General features: G+C 41.6%; 1 protein-coding gene across 1 annotated transcript in view; it reads right to left on the bottom strand.

Moving 5' to 3' along the window:
* The window catches only part of MCU (mitochondrial calcium uniporter), a 223463-nt gene extending 201882 nt beyond the window's left edge, over positions 1 to 21581 (bottom strand). The window contains exon 1 of the mRNA XM_020896354.2: positions 21394 to 21581. Within this exon, the coding sequence (XP_020752013.1) occupies positions 21394 to 21543 (150 nt within the window). The 5' untranslated portion in view covers positions 21544 to 21581. The remainder of the gene's footprint in view (positions 1 to 21393) is intronic.
* Between the last annotated feature and the right edge of the window lie 682 nt (positions 21582 to 22263).

Genomic DNA, 22263 nt, shown 5'->3' with positions numbered 1-22263 from the left:
TTCGATTTTATAAAACTACTCCACTGAAATAAACTGTGTTTTGTTTGCAAGGAGAAAATGCTTATGAATCAGGATTTTCACATACCTGAGAATGTTCAAGTTTTCCCTGCGTGAACAGGTCACATCACCAATACCTAAGACAGAGCAGGAAAACACTCTCCCTTACATGGTTGTTATGACATAACAGGGGGTGTGTTAATTTACATAGGCAAAATTTAAAAGGTGACCTGCAAAAGTAAAATACCAAGTTTTAGCAACTTTAGCAATAAATACAGAAACCCAAATCTCATTAACACCAATAATCACTTCTTCCTTATAGTAAGCAAAATTAATTCAGAAAACTGCCAAGGTCACTGGCTTTACTGGGAGAGCTGCTCTGTTTCCACATAACTCAGCTGATTTAGAACAACAGACCCTTGGTCATCCATAACCTATTAAACTTCCAGGAGGCCAGAGTAACTAACTGTTTGGACTAATTTAGAAGTTTGATTCATTCTGGGATGGGACAGGGGTTGTTCATCAATATAAATGGTCTAATCAAGCCAAGATCTTATCTATCATCCTTACAGGGTCTATCCTAGTGAAAATGTTCCTTTCTGTGTTAGTCACCTTGCTAAATTCAGCTTCATGTTAGCTACCAGATATTCAACAGCAGGCTGGAGCAAAGAGCCGGCCCACAAGGATCAAGCAAGTGCCTTTTTAAAAACTAATCTTAAGGAGTTCCTCTCCATGGCTTTGCAAAGTAAGCAAAAACCATGCCAAATAGTAAAAAAGGCACTTACTTGACTCCCACAGACCAGCTCCACACTCTAGCAGCTGTCACTGGCATGGTACATGGAGAGTGAGGTGGAAACGATTATCTTGCCAACCACTGTAGGAATGGGAGCGAAAGACCTAAAAGAATAGAAAAATGTAAAGTCAATGTCAAAGGCAGAGGCCCTCCTGAGCCTGCTGACATGGGTGCCTCAGCTTTTAATGCCTAAAAAGAAAAGGAAGTCTGGAAAGTTCAAGTCATTCTTAGCTGCTGGTTATTACAAGCAACCCTTTAGGACAAGAGAGCACATTTAAAAGAAAACGAGTTATAACCTAGAACAAATCCAAACTGGTTATAAGAAACTCTGAAATACACTTTTTTTTCCAGAGAAAGTATTGAATCATACAGAAATAAAATTGAATCATAGAGAAATAATAATAAGAACAGAATCATAAGAGAAATAAAAATAGTGAGAATCTCAAGCAACAACTCATAAATCAATATTTTTAGAAATAGTATTAAGGGGAAATTTTTTTCACATACCTCTACCATCCCAGCATTTGAAAAACATATAGAACCCTGATAAACTATACAGAAATAAGAAATATTTATAAAAACTTAGTAGGTTCCCAGAAATAGAGGTGTCAGCCTATCAAAGTTCACTCAGGAACTTTCACCAGTTTTAGAAACAAGTTTATAAAACTAAAGAAATTTTGGCACAGTTAAAAAAATAAATTCAACTTATCTGCATACCCAAATAAGTTTAGAAAGTATGTTTTAAAATGCTTGACTCTTGGCCAATTAATCAGAGGTCATCCAAAAACAAGAAGAGCAATTTTTATTTTTATTTATTTTAAATATAACCTTATCCAATTTTTTGGCCATGCTGTGTGGCATCCTAGTTTCCGGACCAGGGGTCGAACCCACGCCCCCTGCAGTGGAAATGCATAGTCTTAACCAGTGGGTCACCAGGGAAGTTCCAAGAACTATTTTTAAAAGCCTGTTTACATACCTATCTCCTCTCTCCATCCTACACTATTTATGGGTGAAATAATTTGTGGGGAAAAAAACAGTACGATGTGCAAGAAAAACAGCAACAGTGAAAAAACAACAATCATTCTTAATTTGCAATACCCTCTTCTCCCATCTAATCATTCTTACCAAAACAAAACTAGCAAAAAATAAAAAACCCTCTTTTACTTGCAGGTCCATTCAGCATGCTTCACCTCAGAACCACAATCCAGAGAAATAGGCAGTTGAGTTTAATCATTCTTGAGGCATCAGAACCCATCCAATAAAAACAAGCAAATAATTTAAGCTTTCAATCTAAATAAATTATAGCCAAAAGACTATTCTTGCAGTAGCCCTTAATTCTAATATGTTTAAATTTGGGTCACTTTTTTAATGGACAGTCTGGTGATTCAAACTACCCAGGCCTCAATTAATTTAATTAGAATGGAATATTCACTGTTAATAGCAACTCTGGCCAGACTACATCTTAGGTGCTTAACTAATGTTTTCGTCTGAATTTTGGCTTGTGCTTGCTTTGCCTTAGCTACAGTCCCTGGACAGCATCCCATTTATTAGTGTTTCCCTCGCTGCATCAGCATTTCTGGTTAATGCACTATAGCAAATCATTTGGAGGGACAACCTGAATGAAGTTCTGTACTCTGTATTCTGCAAAATTGTTCAACCCACCATATCAAAGATATTGCAAATGAAAGACAACATGAGACTGGGAATAAAAAATATTTCTCAGAGATTTGTTTTTTAAATTAATGACTACAAAGAAAGAATGTACACTGACATACATACATAACATGTACATATGTATATATATAAAAATTATTATTAATACAAATATTTATTTCACACCAACTACCTGCCTCAGAAAGAAGTACCTCCCCTCAGTCCCACACTTTGTTTTTCCTTTACTGCATCAAAACCATGACACAATCCAAGAATAGTTTTTTGGTTTATTTCTTATCACATAAGGGACATATCTTTTTACAAAACAAAGCAGATAGCTTTAAAATACTAATTACTCCAAACACACAGAAAAGAAATAATGCCTAAATGACAACAAGTTTCTATCCACAGCTTGCCTGCACTTGAAAAATCTGAGAATTTTAACAGAATTAACCAAGCTTTTGCTGCATCTCAGTCCCTTATGAGTTCACTGTAATACAGCAGATGCTGTTCTGCATTTTGTACAAGACATGTTCATCTGTGTAATGAAACACCACTCGTCTCTGCCTTCTCTCGGGAAGCATAAAGGGCTTTCCCAGAAAAATGATAAATGAGGACATTCCACACCAAAAATGGAATTGGCCTTTTTGAAAGTCAAAACAACATTCCTAATCTAACTTTTAAAATGACATATTTTTCTTTCCTGTCCCCCTAAAATATTCAGCTAAAAAGGCTTTCAGTCAACAGGAAAATGGATAAATATGTGCAATAGAGAATGAAACACCACCTAGCTAAAAATGAATGAGTCAGAACCAAAGGTATCAACTACATAATTTAAGTATTAAGCAAAAAGAACAAATTACACAAGGATACATACAGTGCAATATCTTCTAAATAAGACCTAAAACATGTTTACAATGTTGTATGAGATATATGGCATAAACATATAGAAGGGAAACATCAAATTGGAGAGTGTTTGGCAAAGAGGAGAGGAAATAAGACTGAGGAAGGAAACCTGGGGTAGCAATTATAATTGTTTTATTTCTTAAGCTAAAAGAAATACATCTACTTTTTTTATAGACATTACATACTTCATAATTTAAAAAAAAAAGACTTTTCCCCTTATATGTTTGATGAACAACAAAATTCCTTATGAAGGACATCCACCTCCCCACCCCCACCACCAAAAAACCACCACCCTCAGGTGTCGGTACGGCCTTTCCAAGCGGGCTTCTTTGAGAGCCTGATCCTCAGTAGTAATCTTTTTTCTTCCCCTAGTGCTGCTACTTTCTCATGCTGGCTGTGATGTGACCTTCCAGATCCATATCTCAGAGCTTCAGCCGGTCTCTACTTTTAATCTAACCCAGGGTATTTGTTTTAGGCAAGAAATCTATTACACATAGTTCCCTTTCATTTCCCCCCTTTTACTGCTAAAAGCTCTAGTAATCATTAAAAAGAGAACCATTATCTATCTAAAGCTCACTCAACTTTGTGGCAGTCGGCCAAGCTATGAACTCTATTTCATTCTGAATCAACTACTAACACAGGATGAGATACTAAAATTTAAAAAGTACTGACTGGAGTTCAATCAAGTCTCCATTTAATAAATGAACATTCCAAAATTTTGTAACATGGTGTATACTACAATTCCATTCTGCCATCTCAATTGTGCTTGGATAACAATTTGTTTTGATGCTTAAATCAGAGCTAGAAATGGAAAAAATAAATTTCGTATTTTGCGGGGTTAAAACGAGAACAAAATAAGAAAACAAAACCCAATTACTAACATGCATATAAATGAGACATTCAGACAGAGTATACCCTTGGAGTCCCCTCAAAAACAAAAACAATAACAAAATCACTACTACCTCTTTGTGATCAGAAAACTCATTTTTTCCTGTCTACTCAACAGCTTCTATCCGTAGCATTCAAAGATCAGGGAAAGAGAGGTAAGAAAGAGAAAGTGACAGAGACAGACATAAGCTGGTATTCTTCTGTTTAAGAAAGAAATGTAATTCCATCAAAACCAAACCAAAAACTTTCCATTTTCTCACTTGCTTTTTACTACTTCTTCCACTTCATTCCATCTTTAAATACTTCTTTAAAGTATTCTGACAGTTATAATCTGTTTTAAAGTGAAAAATAGGTTTTTATCACACTTGGCCACTTGCCACAGCCCTGCTTCATGGCAGCTAGCAGAATTCTGGCAGTACAAGATACAGGATACGGTGGGGGTAGATGGAAATACAGAAGATTTGTTCCAAAATAAACACCTCCAAAAACCTGTCATCCTTGGAAATATGTATCAGTAGGGAATCTAGAGCTGGCAGCACCTCGTTCAAACAGTTCCTTTCTCTCTTCAGCAGTGCCCAGCCCTTCACTCTTCTCTATTCCCCCTCACTTGCTCCAAATGCCTGCCAAGTAGACGTCACTGTGTCAATTTCTTAAATTATCTGTAGCGTAACAACCCTACAATCTTTTTCCATTACTGTTTTTACTTAGCATTGTACATAGCCATGCTTGTTTCAGCACAATCTCTGAAGTCTTTTAAGATTATTAGCTGCTGTCTGAAGCAAAGTCATCCTTCTTGACAGCTCTATGATTTCCATCACTGTAGATTCAAGGCACAGAGAATAAGATGATATACCAGGTTGAAGGAGTTAGACAATGGTCCCTAGGACTTTTTAACTCACTGACTCATTTGTCCAACACTGACTGAATGTCTCCATTCACGACACTGTATTAGACTCAGTTCACAGAGTTTGGAAGACGAGACTACTACAGACAACTAAACCACTTGTTAAGATTTTCACCCTGGGGATTCCTGTAGTATAAAATCAAAGAAACAGTCTCTGTTCCAGGCTGGCAGGTCACAACTCAGAATTAATGAATTATTAGCACAATCCTGTCTCACAACACACCATCATTAACTGCTTTTTTTCCTCCTCCCCTCTCTCCAACTCTGAATTTCCCACCACATCACCTCTTTCCCAACTCCCTCAGCAGTTTGAATTGGAAAAAGAAGAAAAAAGAAAGATGGGAATAAAGGCTTAATGAATTAAGAGGAACATAGGGTAAATTGTTCATCAAGATATCAGAAGTAATTATGCAAACTGTCCTGAAAAGGAATTGGAAGGCTCTTTTTTGTCACTTCAAGCCCTTTGCCCTTGCTAGAATAAGTAAACAAATAAACATCAGTTAATGATTTTACACAAGCTATCCAATGAAATAACATAAACATTACTTGTCGTGTTACATAAAAATGATAAATTAGAATTGAAGAACTCCTTTAGGTTCACCTGACCAAGCATCCTTATTGAACTGACAATATAACAGGATCAAAGAGGTTATGTCACTTACTCAAAGTCAAATAGCAAGATAATGGAAGAGAAAGGAGCAGAACCCAGACTCCTAACTCTATTATACCACATGGCACCTAATTCTCTTCAATTACTTACTATTTATTTTGGTGACTGGGAAACACACACACGCAAATACATACACACTCTTAGCACTTCCATCTTTTCATTTATTTAACTATCTCGGAGAAAGTGAAAGTGAAGTTGCTCAGTCGTGTCCGACTCCTTGAGACCCCATGGATTGTAGCCCTACCAGGCTTTTCCGTCCATGTGATTTTCCAGGCAAGAATACTGGAGTGGGTTGCCATTTCCTTCTCCAGGAGATTTTCCCGTTCCAGGGATTGAACCCGGGTTTCCCGCATTGTAGGCAGACACTTTTACCGTCTGAGCCACCAGGGAATTTCATTTATTTAACTTTCTCAAGAGAACTATCAATAATAAAAAATTCTGTGATGGTACAACTATTCTTTGCTCCCATACGATTTCAAAAGGTTTATCAACTACACTGCAAATACAATCTTTTCTGATAGAGCAGATATACTAATGCCTCTAAAAAATTGTCATAATTGTAAAGTAAATACTTATCTTTGTATTATAATAAAACCTAGAAGACCAAAGAATGTGTGCTCTCCAGTAAAAAAGCCAGTAAGGTCCTAGTCAATTAAAACATTAGAGAATCATTTCAAATAACTTGTTCTCAACTCTATATAAAGGCTCAGCGCCTTTCGAACTGTGATGCTGGAGAAGAATCTTCAAAGTCCCTTGGACAGTAAGAAGATAAAACAAATCAATTCTAAAGGAAATCAACTCTGAATATTCATTGGAAGGACTGATGTTGAAGCTCCAATATTTCGGCCATCTAATGTGAAGAGCTGACTCATTTGAAAAAGACCTTGATGCTGGGAAAGATAGAAGGCAGAAGGAGAAGGGACAACTGAGGATGAGATGGTTGGATGGCATCACTGACTCAATGGACATGGGTTTGAGCAAACTCAGGGAGATGGTGAAGGACAGGGAAGTCTGGCGTGCTGTAGTTCATGGGGTCACAAAGAGTCGGACACAACTTAGCGACTGAACAACAACAACATATATGTGTGTGTGTATGTTTATATGTATCACTACACTTGCAACACTGAGAGACAATACATATATATTCCTACTGCTTCTGCCACTCCAATTTCTCTGAGAAACTACATTCATAATATGAGAAAGAAGACTGCAAAAATTTCACTAAGAAAAGATTTCATGCTTAGGAACAGCTAGTTTGGTTTGCTTATTTGTTTTTTAAAAGATATGATCATCATACTTAAAACTTGTACTTAATGCTTAATCATACTTAATGCTTAATATTTCCTAAAGGAAATCAAATATTACAAAAATGGAAAGTTAAAGGGAACAAAGCCCAATAAAATTACTCAAAAGTATTCATCTAGTTAATGAACATGTTAAGAGTTTCTGCTTTGGGAGAGTACAATACACAGAATATATTCTTTCAACAAAGATTTGCTGAATGTGAAGGAGGAAACAGACAGAACAGGCTCCATCTTGAAGGCAGAACTCCATCTTGGGCCGGACTGTGGACTTTGAGCTCTGTGCCCAGTATCTATGGAAATGACATACCAACTGGAAAACCAGGCCCCCAGATGCAAGAGCCCCAGGGCTTGTACCTAAACTCTCTGTTGCCTAAAAGAATACCCTAATTATCTGTGTAACTGAATAGAATCATAAATTCTATTATGCTTATTGGGGTATGACCACAGGCCTATTGATAATTGTCCACTGTTAACTACCTAGGCTTAAGGCATATGAATTACGGGTTAATTTTGATTGTATCTTTCTTTTCCTTTGTTCAGACTAGTTTCAGGGAATTTGGGGAGGTGGGTTTGGGCACATACACTTAGGGTACGTAAGGTTTTCAGAAAAACTGGTCAGGGTCCTTGGCTAAGAGGAGACTGCCTTGGGCCCGCCGGTGTAATAAACTGCACTCCACTATCTGCATTGTCCCTCTGAGTGAGTTTGTTTCCCAGAACGCGTGGCTACAACATTTGGTGCATTGGCCGGGAAACTCCTCACTTTGAGGAGACAAGTCCCATTTGGGACCACTCCGAGGCCTTGCGGCTCGAACCTTCTAGAAGGGGGAAGGCGCCTCGCCCCTCTGGAAGGATTCTGCTTCTCAACACCCGGATCTTTCACGTTAGCAGGTAGTGGACAGCAACAGGGGAACTGAGCGCTCAGGTGAGGAGGAACTCACCCGGCAGGGTGGAAGAGGGGGCCTGATCACCCCCCTGGGAGAGATTAGAAGAGGCACAGACCCACAGGGGCCTGGAAGAGGCAGGTGGCAACGACTGCTTGGTACACAGGTTGACGAGCGTGTTAGGGCTTAGGAAGGAAATTTGTGAAGGTCATTTAGGAGGTGGTGTCCATACCATCTTGGGAAAATTATTACCAAGCAATTCCCAGGGGATTTTTAGGAGAAGAAACTTGGTTTTTGTGTGCTTGTATTCTGCCCTCCCCAAGGAGGTGTCCCATCTGCTATGAAGTTCTTGACCCCCTCAGAACTGTCAGGCTAGAAGGAGGGGGATACATAAGTGAGTACAAATTGGCTTTTCCGGAGACGGCCTGAGACATGGGATATTTAACCCATCTGTATTTTTATCTGCACCTGATCAAGCCCACCAAGGCAGAATGGACTTTAAAAGTTAAGGGAGAAACAGTCCTGGACCACGTGGTGCTCTGGTTCAGCTGTGCTGACCGGCAGGTGAAGACATGCCAATCCCCCTTCTCCCTCTGGGATCCGACAGGTAAGGCTCTTCTCACCCCAATTAGGAAGGAGGCAGAATGGCAATTTAAGTGTCATTGAGAGGAAATATCAGAAGTACATAGGGTACTAAGAACTTCGTAGACAGAACAAAAAGGAAAAGTAGAAGAAGGTCTGAGAAGGCAAGCAAGATGGGGGGAAGTGAATCTAAGGCAACTGTATTGGAGTGCATGATTAAAAATTTAAAGAAGGGATTAAGAGGAGACTATGGGGTGAAGATGAAGCCTAACCGCCTCCACATACTCTGTGAGGTCAAATGGCCCCCTATGGGAGTAGGATGGCCACCAGAGGACACCATGAACTTAAAAATAGTGGAAGCAGTCTATACAGTAGTCACAGGAGAGCCAGGACACCTGGATCAATATCCATATATTGACTCATGGCTAGGGTTAGCTCAAGACCCTCCTACTTGGACAAGGTTCTGTATCCAGAAGGGAAAGGGAAAAATATTAATGGCACAAAAACTGACTGATGATAAAAAAGGAAATTCTACAGGATCTGGACGGGGATGACCTGACCCCTCCCCCATACTGGATAGTGAGGCGCCTGCCTCCCAGGGCTCCACGAGGACCGGGGCCGCCTTAATGCCCGATCCAGGGCCGGGTGAAGTTCCGGCGGCAGCTGCTGCTCTTCCACCAGCTCTCCCGGAGTTCGTAGAGCCACCATTTCGGCAGGCTCCAAACCCAGCAATGGAGACCTCTGGCCAATGCCCCCAAAATTCCACCTCAGCTGGACCTCCTAGATGGTATCCACCTCTCCTGGTGAGTACTGATGGGAAGGGGGGAAGAAAACACAGCAATCAGACAGAGGCTGCGCTCTGCCAAGGAACAGGGGGAAAGAACCCCACTACAGATGCCCCTCAGAGAGCTACAGCAGCCTCCGGTTCAGGACGCATGGGGCACTAGCATCAGCCCCCTGTAGCCTGTTATTACCAGCCATTTTCCTCTACGGATATATTAAACTGGCAGAGACATGCTCCACCATACTCGGGGGAGCCAAAGGCCATGATGAGGCTAATGGAGACTATTTTTTGAACCCACCGCTCTACATGGGATGACATAATCCAACTACTAGTCTCCCTTTCCAGCACTGAGGAAGGACACAGGATCCTAACTGAGGCCAGAAAATGGTTCAGAGAAACGGCACCCGAGGGCACTGCACACCCACATCGGGGGGCAGAACGAGCCACCCCGATGAGAGGCCCGATTGGGACTGTAACCCAGAGGAAGAGCGGGGCCACCTGGAAAGACATCGGGCTGAATTTTACGAAGGTCTCAACAGGGGGCCCGAAAAGCTATGAGAATCGCAAAGCCCTCCGAAGTGATTCAAAGGGAAAGCGAATCACCCTCTGAGTTCTGCGAAAGACTGTGCGAGGCCTACAGACTTTATATGCCAACAGACCCAGCCAGAGGCTGCTGGGTCTCAAATGGTGACAAATGCAGCCTTTGTGTTTCTAGCCTACCCTGAAAATGTCAGATGGGGGGGACACCAAGTGATTCATGAATTTTTATACATCCCTGAATGCCCAGTACCTTTGTTAGGAAGAGACTTGCTATCTAAATTGGGGGCACAAGTGACCTTTCCCCCAGCGAAAGACCCACTGTTCGAGTCGGCTCAACCACCTATTTACTTTTCCTCTCAGTAACCCCTCAAGATGAATGGAGGTTGGACAATCTCCCAGAAGGGAAACCGGATGGGCTAAACAGTAGAGAGAGAGAGTTAACTCAACAATTCCCTGAGGTCTGGACAAAAGACAACCCCCCCCAGGCTTGCAAAACAAGTCCCACTGGTAATAGAACTCAAACCTGGTACAATTACGTCAGCACCCGCCTTGGGCCTGCCAGACCTTGCTAAGGCATTTACTCTTTTTGTGACTGACAAGGACAAGGAGGCTATGGGAGTGTTGTCCCAGATTATGGGGACATGGGACAGACCAGTGCCTTATCTCTCGAATCGGCTGGACAATGTTATCACTGGGTGGCTGGGATGCTTACGGGCAGTTGCTGCAGTTGCCTTACTGGTCTGGGAGGCAACCAAGCTGACTTTAGGCCAAGATTTGTTCATAAAAGTCCTGCATGAGGTCAACACTCTCCTGCGAGGGGACCCCCATAAATGGCTGTCAACATCCCGGATTACTCAACACCAGGGACTGCTATGTGAGAACCCCCATGTTACTACTGAGCCTTGTCAGGCCCTGAATCTGGCCCCTCTCTTTCTTGTGGGAGAAGGTGGGCCCTCACATGATTTCAAGGAAATATGCCAGCAGACCTGACTTGAGAGACCAGCCAATCCTGGACCCAGACTGGGTCCTGTACACCAGTGGCCCCAGCCTGGTGAAACGAGGACAATGACTGTCGGGATACGCAGTAGTCATGGAAGAAGCCATCGTTGAGGCCTGCTCTCTGCCATCACACTGGTCCACTCAACAGGCCGAACTATATGCTCTAATCCAGGCCCTCCAGCTGTCAAAAGGTAAGAAGACAAACATTGACACAGACTCCAAGTATGCTTCTGCCACAGTACAGGGCTCTGTGTAAGGAGAGAAACCTCTGAGAGCTAGTGAAAAAGATATTAAAAATAAGGAAGAAATTAAGATCCTATTAGATGCTGCCTGGGAACCAGAAAGGGTTGCAGTCATACACCGCTGAGGACCTCAAAAAGAGGATACCCCCCGGGCTCAGGGAACAGACTGGCAGATAAGACCGCTAAACAAGCAGCCAAGGGCTTGGGGGTGACAAGTGAAGCCCCTATTAAAGCTCTCATATTGGCAGAGCTGCCTGAGCTAACGCTAGACTCTCCAAAATACACTGAAGCCCAAAACCAACCAGCCAAAGCAGAAGGGGCCATCGAGACTGAAAAGGGATGGTGGGAATCGCCAAGTGGCAAATTATTGGTACTGGAGGAGCTGGCACCCACACTGGTAAGCCAAACACACCAAGAGACCCATCTAGGCCATGATAAACTGGAATAGCTAATTTGAAAATATTTCTTGGTTCCCCGCCTCTCTTCCCTATGCAAGACAAAATCTCAGAACTGCACTGCCTGCTCACAGGTCAATGCTGCCTCTCGGCACAGACAGAAACCTCCTGGGATTCAGCTCAAAGGCACGCTGCCCTTTGAACACCTGGAAGTGGACTTCACTGAAATGAAACCTCACCGACACTACCATTACCTGCTGGTCATAGTATGTACGTTCTCAGGATGGGTAGAAGCTTTTCCTACCCGGACTGAAAGAGCATCAAAAGTAGCCCGGTGCCTGCTTAGGGAGATAGTTCACAGATCTGGATTTCCTACCAGCATTGGATCGGACAATGGCCCAGCTCTTGAAGCTGATTTAGTATAACAAGTAAGCAAAACTTTAAACATCAAGTGGAAATTACATACAGCATACAGGACCCAGAGCTCTGGGATGGTGGAAGGAACCAACCGGACACTTAAAGAGACACTCTCTGAGTGGGTCTCAGAGACTGACTGCTCCTGCGTGGACTTGTTTCCGACGGCTCTGCTCAGACTCAGGATGACCCCATGGTCCCATGGTTCTTCTCCATACAAAACTGTGTATGGGAGGCCCCCTCCCGTAATAAAACAGGTGTCAACAAATTTGCCTCAGGTAAGTCTTGAGAAACCTATATGCAGGTCAGGAAGCAACAGTTAGAACTGGACATGGAACAACAGACTGGTTCCAAATAGGAAAAGGAATACGTCAAGGCTATATATTGTCACTCCTGCTTATTTAACTTATATGCAGAGTACATTATGAGAAACACTGGGCTGGAGGAAGCACAAGCTGGAATCAAGATTGCCGATAGAAATATCAATAACCTCAGATATGCAGATGACACCACCTTTATGGCAGAAAGTAAAGAGGAACTAAAGAGCCTCTTGATGAAAGTGAAAGAGGAGAGTGAAAAAACTGGCTTAAAGCTCAACATTCAGAAAACTAAGATTATGGCATCTGGTCCCTAAGATTTGATTCGTAAAGGGAATCAAATATTACAAAAATGGAAAGTTAAAGGGAACAAAGCCCAATAAAATTACTCAGAAGTATTCATCTAGTTAATGAACATGTTAAGAGTTTCTGCTTTGGGAGAGTATAATACACAGAACATATTCTTTCAACAAAGATTTGCTGAATGTGAAGGAGGAAACAGACAGAACAGGCTCCATCTTGAAGGCAGAACTCCACCTTGGGCCGGACTGTGGACTTTGAGCTCTGTGCCCAGTATCTATGGAAATGACATACCAACTGGAAAACCAGGGCCCCCAGATGCAAGAGCCCCAGGGCTTGTACCTAGACTCTCTGTTGCCTAAAAGAATACCCTAATTATCTGTGTAACTGAATAGAATCATAAATTCTATTATGCTTATTGGGGTATGACCACAGGCCTATTGATAATTGTCCACTGTTAACTACCTAGGCTTAAGGCATATGAATTACAGGTTAATTTTGATTGTATCTTTCTTTTCCTTTGTTCAGACTAGTTTCAGGGAATTTGGGAAGGTGGGTTTGGGCACAGTACACTTAGGGTACGTAAGGTTTTCAGAAAAACTGGTCAGGGTCCTTGGCTAAGAGAAGACTCTGCCTTGGGCCTGCTGGTGTAATAAACTGCACTCCACTATCTGCATTGTCCTTCTGAGTGAGTTTGTTTCCCAGAACGCGTGGCTACAACAAATGCTTATCATGCTATGTGAACTTTTTCATACAGCTATGCAAATCTTCCAGATTCTGATATTATGCAGTACAGGTGGGGAGGCAGGAATAGCGGTAACATGATATCTGATTTTATATATAAATTTTAAAATCATTTAAAGATAATTAAACCAGTTTCTTAAAATACAAAAGCAGAGGTGTAGCAAAGACAACAAAGAAGCATATTCAACATGACGATAAAAAGAAACTCACAGAAAAGGTCAAAACATAAGATTTCTGTACCTGAGTAATACAGTCAGAAAGGCCTTGAACTGAACTGCCTTTCTACCTAGTATTTACTAGCTGAGTAACAGTCCACAGCCAATTGTCAGGTTCTATCAACTCTACTTCCTAAATCTCCCCTCCCTCTGTTCTCTTTTTCTCTATCCTCAGTGCTACTGTCCTAGCTCAGACACCTTTTGCCTGGTCAATTAAGATGTTCGACTGGTGTCTGTCTTTCTAGTCCCAGCCTCTCCAATGAAGTTCTCACACTGCTACCAGTGTGACCTACCTAAAAGTAGAACCTAACCATGATTAACTTCTTGAAATTCTTCCCTTGCTCATCTATTCAACAAGTAGCATTTCTGCAAACTGTGGCTTAAACTACAGAATCAGTTTAAATGGGTCCCAACCAGAATTTCCTTAAGAAAACAGAATAGTAACTGTACATGCCTCATACATAGCAAAAATATTGTCGCATGAGACCTTTCCTAGTTTTATGCACACATGCATATACTCAATCAAAATATAAAAGGTATTTCTACTGTGGGTTGAGTTTTTTAAAAAAACGCTGACTTAACATAATAAAATTTCAGCTCCTTCACAGGTTCTTTCACAATCTGATCCCTTATCATAGCAAGTGGTTAAGAGACAGGTTTTGGAGCCAGACTACATGGGTTTACACACTAGGTATGCCACTCACTAGCTGTGTTATCCTGGGCAAGTCATTTACTAGCTGTGTGTCACTGACTGACTGTGATTCTGGGCAAATCACTCAATTAGCCTGATGCAACTCTGTTTCACTATCTGTAAAACAAGGATAACAACAGTACCTACTCATAGGGTATCACAAGAATTAAGTGAGACTATGTATAGTGCTTGGGACATGGTGCACTTGATAAATATTATTATTGGTATCACTATTACTATCCAACCTAATCTCCAGCTAGTCTTGCCCATACTCCAATTATAACAAATTTCTGGCTGTTTCTCAAGTACATTGTACCCCTTCATATTGTCATGTTAGATAGTACTGCTGCCTTAAATATGAATCAACCTTTTCAGTCCCCCACACATTATATTTCCTCATATTTCAGCTCAAGCAAGGTTTCCCCACTTAAAGCCTTTCCCAACATCCTTTGGTAGTTCACAGTGTCCCACTGTGTCTCTACAGGGGAAAAAAGAACGAGCACAGCCAGTTGTAGTCTTGTTTATGAATGTCTCCTGGCCAGGCTGTGAACCCTTAGAACCACAATAGAAACCTGTCTCTTTACCAGCACAGTGTCTCAGAGAGTAGGAGTTCCACAGATATTCTCTGAATATTATTCTCTAAGTTATTAACTTATTAGAGAATAAGTTATTCTCTAAGTTATTAATCCTTTCTAGGTCTTTATTTTCTCATCTGTACAATGGGGATAGTATTTTGCCTGAAGGGTTGTTATGGAGTATACTACACAATGTTGTAAAAGTGTCTGATGTGGAAGCAATGCTCAGTTATTACCAGGTTTACTGGGTGGGACTTTTTAGAATCTCAAACTGAATTTCAAAGATCTCGGGGGGTAGGGGTGAAGAGTAATACCTTAGACCCTTATCAGCTAACATCTGGTGGGGAGAGTTAAAAAAAAGATTTAAGAAATGTAGCCAACAGGAGGGATAATGAGATCTCTCGGAAGAAACTGCAGTAGATGCTTGAGAAACAAAACTGAAGGAGCAGACCCTGAAAAGGAAGAAAGACCCACAATGACAACCAGCATGCCACAGCTTTAATTCTAGCCAGACTCAGGCTTACATCTCAGCTCCAAACCATTTGTTCATCTTTGCATTCCTATCATTAAAACAGTTTATGAAATGAAGGAAGAAATGAATCTATTTCATTCTCAATTTCCTTATCTATAAAACTAGCACAATAATACCTTTCATAGGGTTATGGTAAGAATTAAACATGGAAACACAATGCCTTTAACTCTGAAATGCTTTCTAGAAGAAGGCATATCTGCCCCTCTATCTTTAGAGGCCAGGTAGTTCAGCTAACCTATTTGCTCTCCTGTTACTTTATAAACTATCAGTTGCATTAATACTCTTAAACATCCTGTAACATCATTTACTATAGGTAAGAAGTACAAAGTGGGCCAGTCTTAGAAGGCAAAAAAGAAAGTTTTAAAATCTTGCAACCTGTAAGACAGTAAGCTCAGGACTGAACATTTGAGACTACCCTCTGGATAGCATCTTACACCCAACAGGCTCTGCTCAGCAGTCTTCTGGTGATTATTACAAGTGCTCTCCCCAAAATAAAGTGGACAATAATAAGAAAAATATGTAAAAACTGAAAACTTTAGTAACAAAGCATAAAAGGTAAACATTTCACTCTTTTGGATTAATAAGTATTATTAACATCATTAAAGGACTTTTAGAAAGACTCTTATTTTTAACAGATGTCAAAATGCAATGGCATATTATCCAATTATTCCAGAACTGAATTAGAAAAAGTTCAGTTTTAGGATGCTAGTAGAGCCAGTTGGTGATGTAATTTACCAAGTTATGCTTTTACCAATGGAAAAAAATCGAGCCTGTACATGGTTTATGGGTCAAGAATTCACTAAGCTTATTAAAATTACTTTGCTTGAAGTCAACTTTGATTTTTACACAGGCTGTCTCACTGCAAGCATTTAACAAAGTGCAGTGAAATAAATGGATTATTTACCATTTTTGTTCAGCTGCAGAGGACAGGTTTTTTTAACCAGATGTCATCAAGCTTAATCTAAATCAGGGAGTAACCAAGATTCAGTTTGACTTTAGGGTATTGCTGGAAGAATTTGACCCCAATTCACTTTTAAAAACCAGTCTCACCTTAATAATTTTTAGAATGAAACACAGAATTATATAATTTCAAGGGGCAAAAACTGAATGGGAAAATCAGCAGGTGTGTGAGCCATTATCAGCTCTGTAGTAACTTGTTAGGCTACCAAGGAAAAAGTTCCTTTCCTCTACCTACGGTCTTGTCAAGCTCTAAATTCTAGGACTCTTTTAAGTACATGTCTTCCACAGTAACATCTTCCTGTAACATGTTGTTCCTATACTGTATTAATCAGTCAAATAAAGATTCCTCAATACTGAGTGGTTATCCTGAGATCTTAAAAGGTAATTATCTCCTTAATTACAAGAAAACAAGCAGTAATTTTTTAAGAAAACCCACAAAGCACAAAGCCAGAATATAAAAAGAAATAAAAAGCTACATCTCAGTAGTTATTGAGAAAATGGTATCAACAAAGTGCTACTATGGAAGACCATGACCACTCCTTGATTTCACTTTCAAATAGGAGGCAGCCCCAAAACCAAAACGGATTCACATTCAAGTTGTTGTCTTTGTCATATGTCATTCTTCATGCTGCATTTCTATTTAGACTCCCTCTTGGAGCAGCGCTCCATAAAGCATAAAATAGAACCCCTTGAGACTTAAAAAAGTTCAAATAATCAGAGTTTGTTGACTAAACCCAAATTTATTCATTCAATTATCTATGGGGCTCAAAATAAGCAAGATCTTAAAATAAAGTTTCCTTAATAAGTCTGCTCTAAGCATATTTATCCAGAACCCTCAAAATCTTAATATCTTAGTCGACTAAAACAATAAATCTAGACTCTGATTCAAACAAATATTCCTAACAATCTGGGTATTTCTTTTACTTTGGATAGAAAGTTTGCACCCCCGCCCACCCCCGTACACCTAACACAGTGTTACCAACTCTCCTTTACTAGTCCACCATAAACAAGTGTAATATACAACCAAGGACAGCATTGGCAATAGCAAACTTAAAGCAATTACCCAAATTAACCAAATATGGTTATCTAAGCAACAAGTCATTAAATAAGTCAAGGTGGGGGGTGCAGAGCACACCTTTTCACTGGCAAGCAGACAAAAGGGTGTGTAATCAATTAACTCTTGTCTGAGTGTTATCTATGTATCTAGCACTGCTCTGGAGTCCATGAGGGACAAAAAGGTAACAAGATACACAATCTTTGCCCAGTAAGATAAGACATCCACAAATGAAACATTTAGAGAACAAGCCAGTGTCCATCTGTATCCTGAAAATAATAAATCCTATCAGCATTCAGAGAAAACAGAACAAAACAACGGGAAGGGGTTAAAAGCTAGGAAACACACAAGATTCAGACAGGGATTGCTCCTTGAATCCACCTCTATTTAAAAGCATTTTTATCCCACGGACATGTATACACTCCTACATTTAAAATAGATAACCAACAGGGACCTACTATATAGCACATGGAACTCTGCTCAATGTTATGTGACAGGTTGGATGGGGGGAGTTTGGGGGAGAAGGGATGCATGTATATGTATGGCTGAGTCTCTTCACCGTTCACCTGAAACTATCACAACATTGTTTGTTAATCGACTATACCCCCATACAAAATAAAAACTTCAAAAAAAAGATGTTTTTAAAGAATTTTTATCCCAGATGTCATTAACCACAAACGGAACAAGTCACTTCCCTCGGTTCCCATTAGGTCTGTTTTCTCATCTGTAAAGTAAGGAAGTTAGGTTCAAAGAGGGGTCACAGGTCCCAGTCTCTCACCTAAAACAGACCTTAGAAGAAAGAGGAGTGATTAAGACTAAAATTCCACTACAAAAACTGCATAAATATTTAGTATGGATATATGACACGATGGTGTAAGTACAGTGGAGCATTTGTGCTGAGTGGATCTGGAAAGGTAAGATTCAGCCAGTTCAGGAGGAACCAAATTAAAGAACTGGGACTTGCCTCTGTGTCAGGCAATGTAACCTCTCTTTAAAACTTCTAGGTTAAAAGAAAACAAAATAAAAAGCTTTCTCAGGTTAAACTGAAATGATATCACTGCCAAAGAACTAAAATGTGTAAAGTAGAAAGGGACAACCATGATCCTTAACAGTATAATGACAGACTTAAGAGATTTAGTAATTCAGCATAGCCGTTGACTACTAGGAAATGCCAGCATTCAGGCTATCATAATCAGAGATGAGACAGATTGAGCAAAGAAATTACACAGTTCACAATGAAAGGCAGTTCCCTTCAAAGAATCACCCTTGAAAACAGCCACCTTCACTAACTGCACAGAAAGACATACAACAAATATTTAACATCAGTCTCCGTTACAGCCACAGGCTGGAAAGCAATAACAGGCTCTTCACAAAGAAAAGGAAAAAATTACACTAGATGGTGCTGCAACTACTGAATAAGCCCCTGCAGCTTTTCTACTATTTACTCAGTTGAACAATGTTTTAATGAGGGGGTTGCGGGGGGAGGAGGCCAAGTTCTGCTTCATAACTTCACAACCACTTTTACCTATTAGCTGAACTGTATTGCTCTGGGCTTGTTCTTCAAATCTGGAAAAGATTCAAAAACATACCTCTCAAACAAAAAATGAACCAGTACAATAACTGGTTATTTAATACTGATTAATTAAATTGACTCTAATTTACCATATTTACTACAGCAGAACTAAAGTGGCACAAGCAGAACTTGTGATCTTGTCCAATGCAGAGTGCCATCTGCTGCACACACACAGGATGTCACCTATACAAGATTCAACATTAGTGTCTTCTCAGGGGCCTTTATAAGAGCAAGCTATTTGTTCTATATTGCCTAATACATGTGCCTCAAACCAACAGAGGAGAATTCTCTTTCATGGGGTTTTGAAATACCAGTACTTTTGAAACAAGCAATAGTAAGTTTTAAAAGGAAGGAGAAAGATGTGAAGGAGCAACTGCACTTTCTAATCAAAAGAATGCAATAAGATGGACAGAGTATCTGGGGTGGATCAGAGTCCTAAAACTGTTACATATTCCCCGTGTAATCTTGGCCAAGTCTCTCCCCTTTTTGGATCTCAATTTCAGGCATAAAATGTCAAGAATTAAATAGGTCTCTAAGAGATATCTTTCAAATTTTGAGCCTTGTGAGGAATCAAAAAATAACAGATGGAGACAGCGGTACACATGATAGCTTTGGAGCAATCATAGAAAAAGAAAAAAAAAAACTGTTTACGTATTTTAAATAATCAGGCACAACTTTTTCAAAATCTTACAAGTCTAAGTTCATTTTCAAGTCACCATTCTTACAACACTTCTGCCCTTCAGAAATAACAGTTCATTTAGTTGTGCTTTCAGCTCAAATTTGGCACATCACTTTTACCCACCCCAGAATAGCACAGAAAAACACTTTCATGAAGTACCTGCACAAGGAAGGCACTCACAGCCTGACAGACTCACATAGTGGAAAATACACAAGGCACAAATTTCAAAACGCTAAATGAACACCACACCCAAATAGTCTTAAAAACAACTGCAAAGTCGAATATATCAAAATACAGAGATAAAGACAACTTGGTAAATCTTTAAATAGTTTGAGGGGGAGGGGAATGAAATCAGATTTTTGGATGGCCTTATGTTTTTAAAAGAACAAAACATATAACTGGAGGCTATGAAACATGCAAATCTAAACTGAACTGTGGAAAGCTCGGCTCTCACCCAAAAGCTTCAGCAAAACAATATGTCAGTACGCCAAAATGAAGTACAATTTTCTCACAAGAAGGAGGATAGGGTCCATATATGTGACTAATAATAACAATACCATCTTGCATTTAAAGAGCATTAGTTCTTTTCACTGCTCTTTCAGACACCTAATTTTATGCTGTCAACAGTCTTAGGGTATCCTCTAAAAAGCGCCAGTTCAGTTTCCTCTCAAGAGCCATGTGATCAGAACAAGAAGACAGGTGGGTGTATTTGTTGAGGGCTGAAGGTACTAGTTTCTGCTATCAGGCTGTCTGCAGTGATTCTCATTACCACACTATACAACTTAGCCCTAGGAAATAAAACCTACACTCTTTCCTTTGGAGTTGGCCAGAGATCAAAACTATGGATCTAGAAAATCCAAAGATAACCTGCCTACTTGTTAGGTCAAGAATTCCAAGTCAACTTGATCTCTTGCAACTTAAAATTAAACATACATACACCCCAAGTCTGTTCTAATAGAAACTCCCGTGCGTTGCCAGCCAATGAAAGCCAGCAATAACGGGTTAACACAACCACCAAAACCCTGCCGCTGGGAACAACTTGTCATATTCGCTTCCCCTCTGCCTGCTGCCCACCCTTCCTTCTTCGGGCACGCACAAGCTTATAAACCAGCCCTCCAAAAGGGTCACCGAGGACCTTTAAGGACCTGAGAGGATGGAGCTTGCCTCCTGAAGCAATGCAGCATCCATCGCAAGGGTGCTGTGCCCCGTGCCCACAAGCAGGACGTCACAGAAAGGGATAAAGTTTGATTTTCCGCCTTGCCGGTTCACACACGGCCGAGAAGAGAACGAGTGGGCAGCCCCGCTGGGGTTCAGGGCTGCCCTCCGGGGGACAGTTCCCAGCAGCATGGCACCGCCACTCCTGACACAGACACAAGGCGGCCGCGGCAACTCAGGACACCCCAACCCGCCTGGAGGAGGAGGGAAAGGGGACAACTTGAACAGTGCTCAGGGAGGGAGCCACGGAGCAGAGCTGTTAAGGAAAAAGGAGGGAGGGACCGAGATGGGGGCGGGTCGGGGAGAGGTTCAAGTCCCTTCCCTTCCCCGCCCTGGTGTCCCCGGTCCTGCGGGAACATCCCAGCCGTCGCCCCTCCTCCTCCTCCCGGCTTCCTCCGCCCTTCCTTTTTTCCTGGTTGCCGCCGCAGGCGCCTGAAGGGCACGGCAGCTCCTCGGTGCCCGGCAACCTCGGGAGCGGCCGCGAGTTGAGGTAACTCGCCCGCTGCCCCGGCGGCCTGCCTGCCGGCGGCTCCCACACGCCAGCGCCGCCCCGCCCTCCCCGGAGCCGCCGGGCGCGCTCGCTCACCGTCCGGTGGTGCTGCTGCTGCCGGTGGCGGCTGACGCCCAGAGCGGGGAAGCAGCCCGCAGTCAGCGCTCCGCAGCCGCCGGCGCCCCCGCCGCCGCCGCCCCGGGAAGAGAGGAGCAGCAGGAGCGATCTACCTGCGGCGGCCGCCATCTCTCAACTGGAAACGGCGCCGACCCAGGCAGCGCAGCGGACGGCCGGGGCGGAGCTAAGGCCCGCCACTCACCGGCGCCGGCCCAACTGCCGCCCTGGACTGAGTTGATGAGGCGGGGCTTCATACAAGGTCCAATCGACAGGCGGGAGAGCCACACTAGAGACTGCCTGTCACTTCCAGAGTTACCTATTGTGGGGCATAGTCAATTACGGGCAAATTCTAGGGAACCGGTAATTGGCACCCGAACCCCTCAGAATAGCAGCAGCAGAGATAGCATATTCGATTCGGCTAATCTTCATCAAGGATACAGTTATAATAAGTGTAACTGTGGAAATGGATATTTGTGCAAAGCTCTGTAGTTCGTGAGTGTTTTAAGTTGGCAAAATAGACTCCAAATTAGTAATCATTAGCTAAGTACGCTGGAACTCCCAACGACACGCCCAGAGTTATCATTCATAACTGATGGTATTTGGATATCCTGAACTTATTCCCACATCCTGAGGTTATCTAATAACTATAATATGCAGCATAGTGCAGGAGGGGTAAAATGGTTGTGATACCAAAGTCCCAGAATGAGTACATGTTATCAGTGAATTAACAGACCTGTATACATTTCAAATACTCAGTTCACTTTTACAGCACCTTTATACTGATATTCTTACACTCTCCATAAGCAACACTCTTACTTTCTTAGCACTTTTGACCTTATGTGCGCTTAT

This window comes from Odocoileus virginianus, chromosome 7 (genome assembly GCF_023699985.2).
Source record: "Odocoileus virginianus isolate 20LAN1187 ecotype Illinois chromosome 7, Ovbor_1.2, whole genome shotgun sequence".
NCBI lineage: Eukaryota > Metazoa > Chordata > Mammalia > Artiodactyla > Cervidae > Odocoileus > Odocoileus virginianus.
Note: the sequence above shows the minus strand (reverse complement) of the source record. Positions and strands in the feature narration are given on the sequence as shown.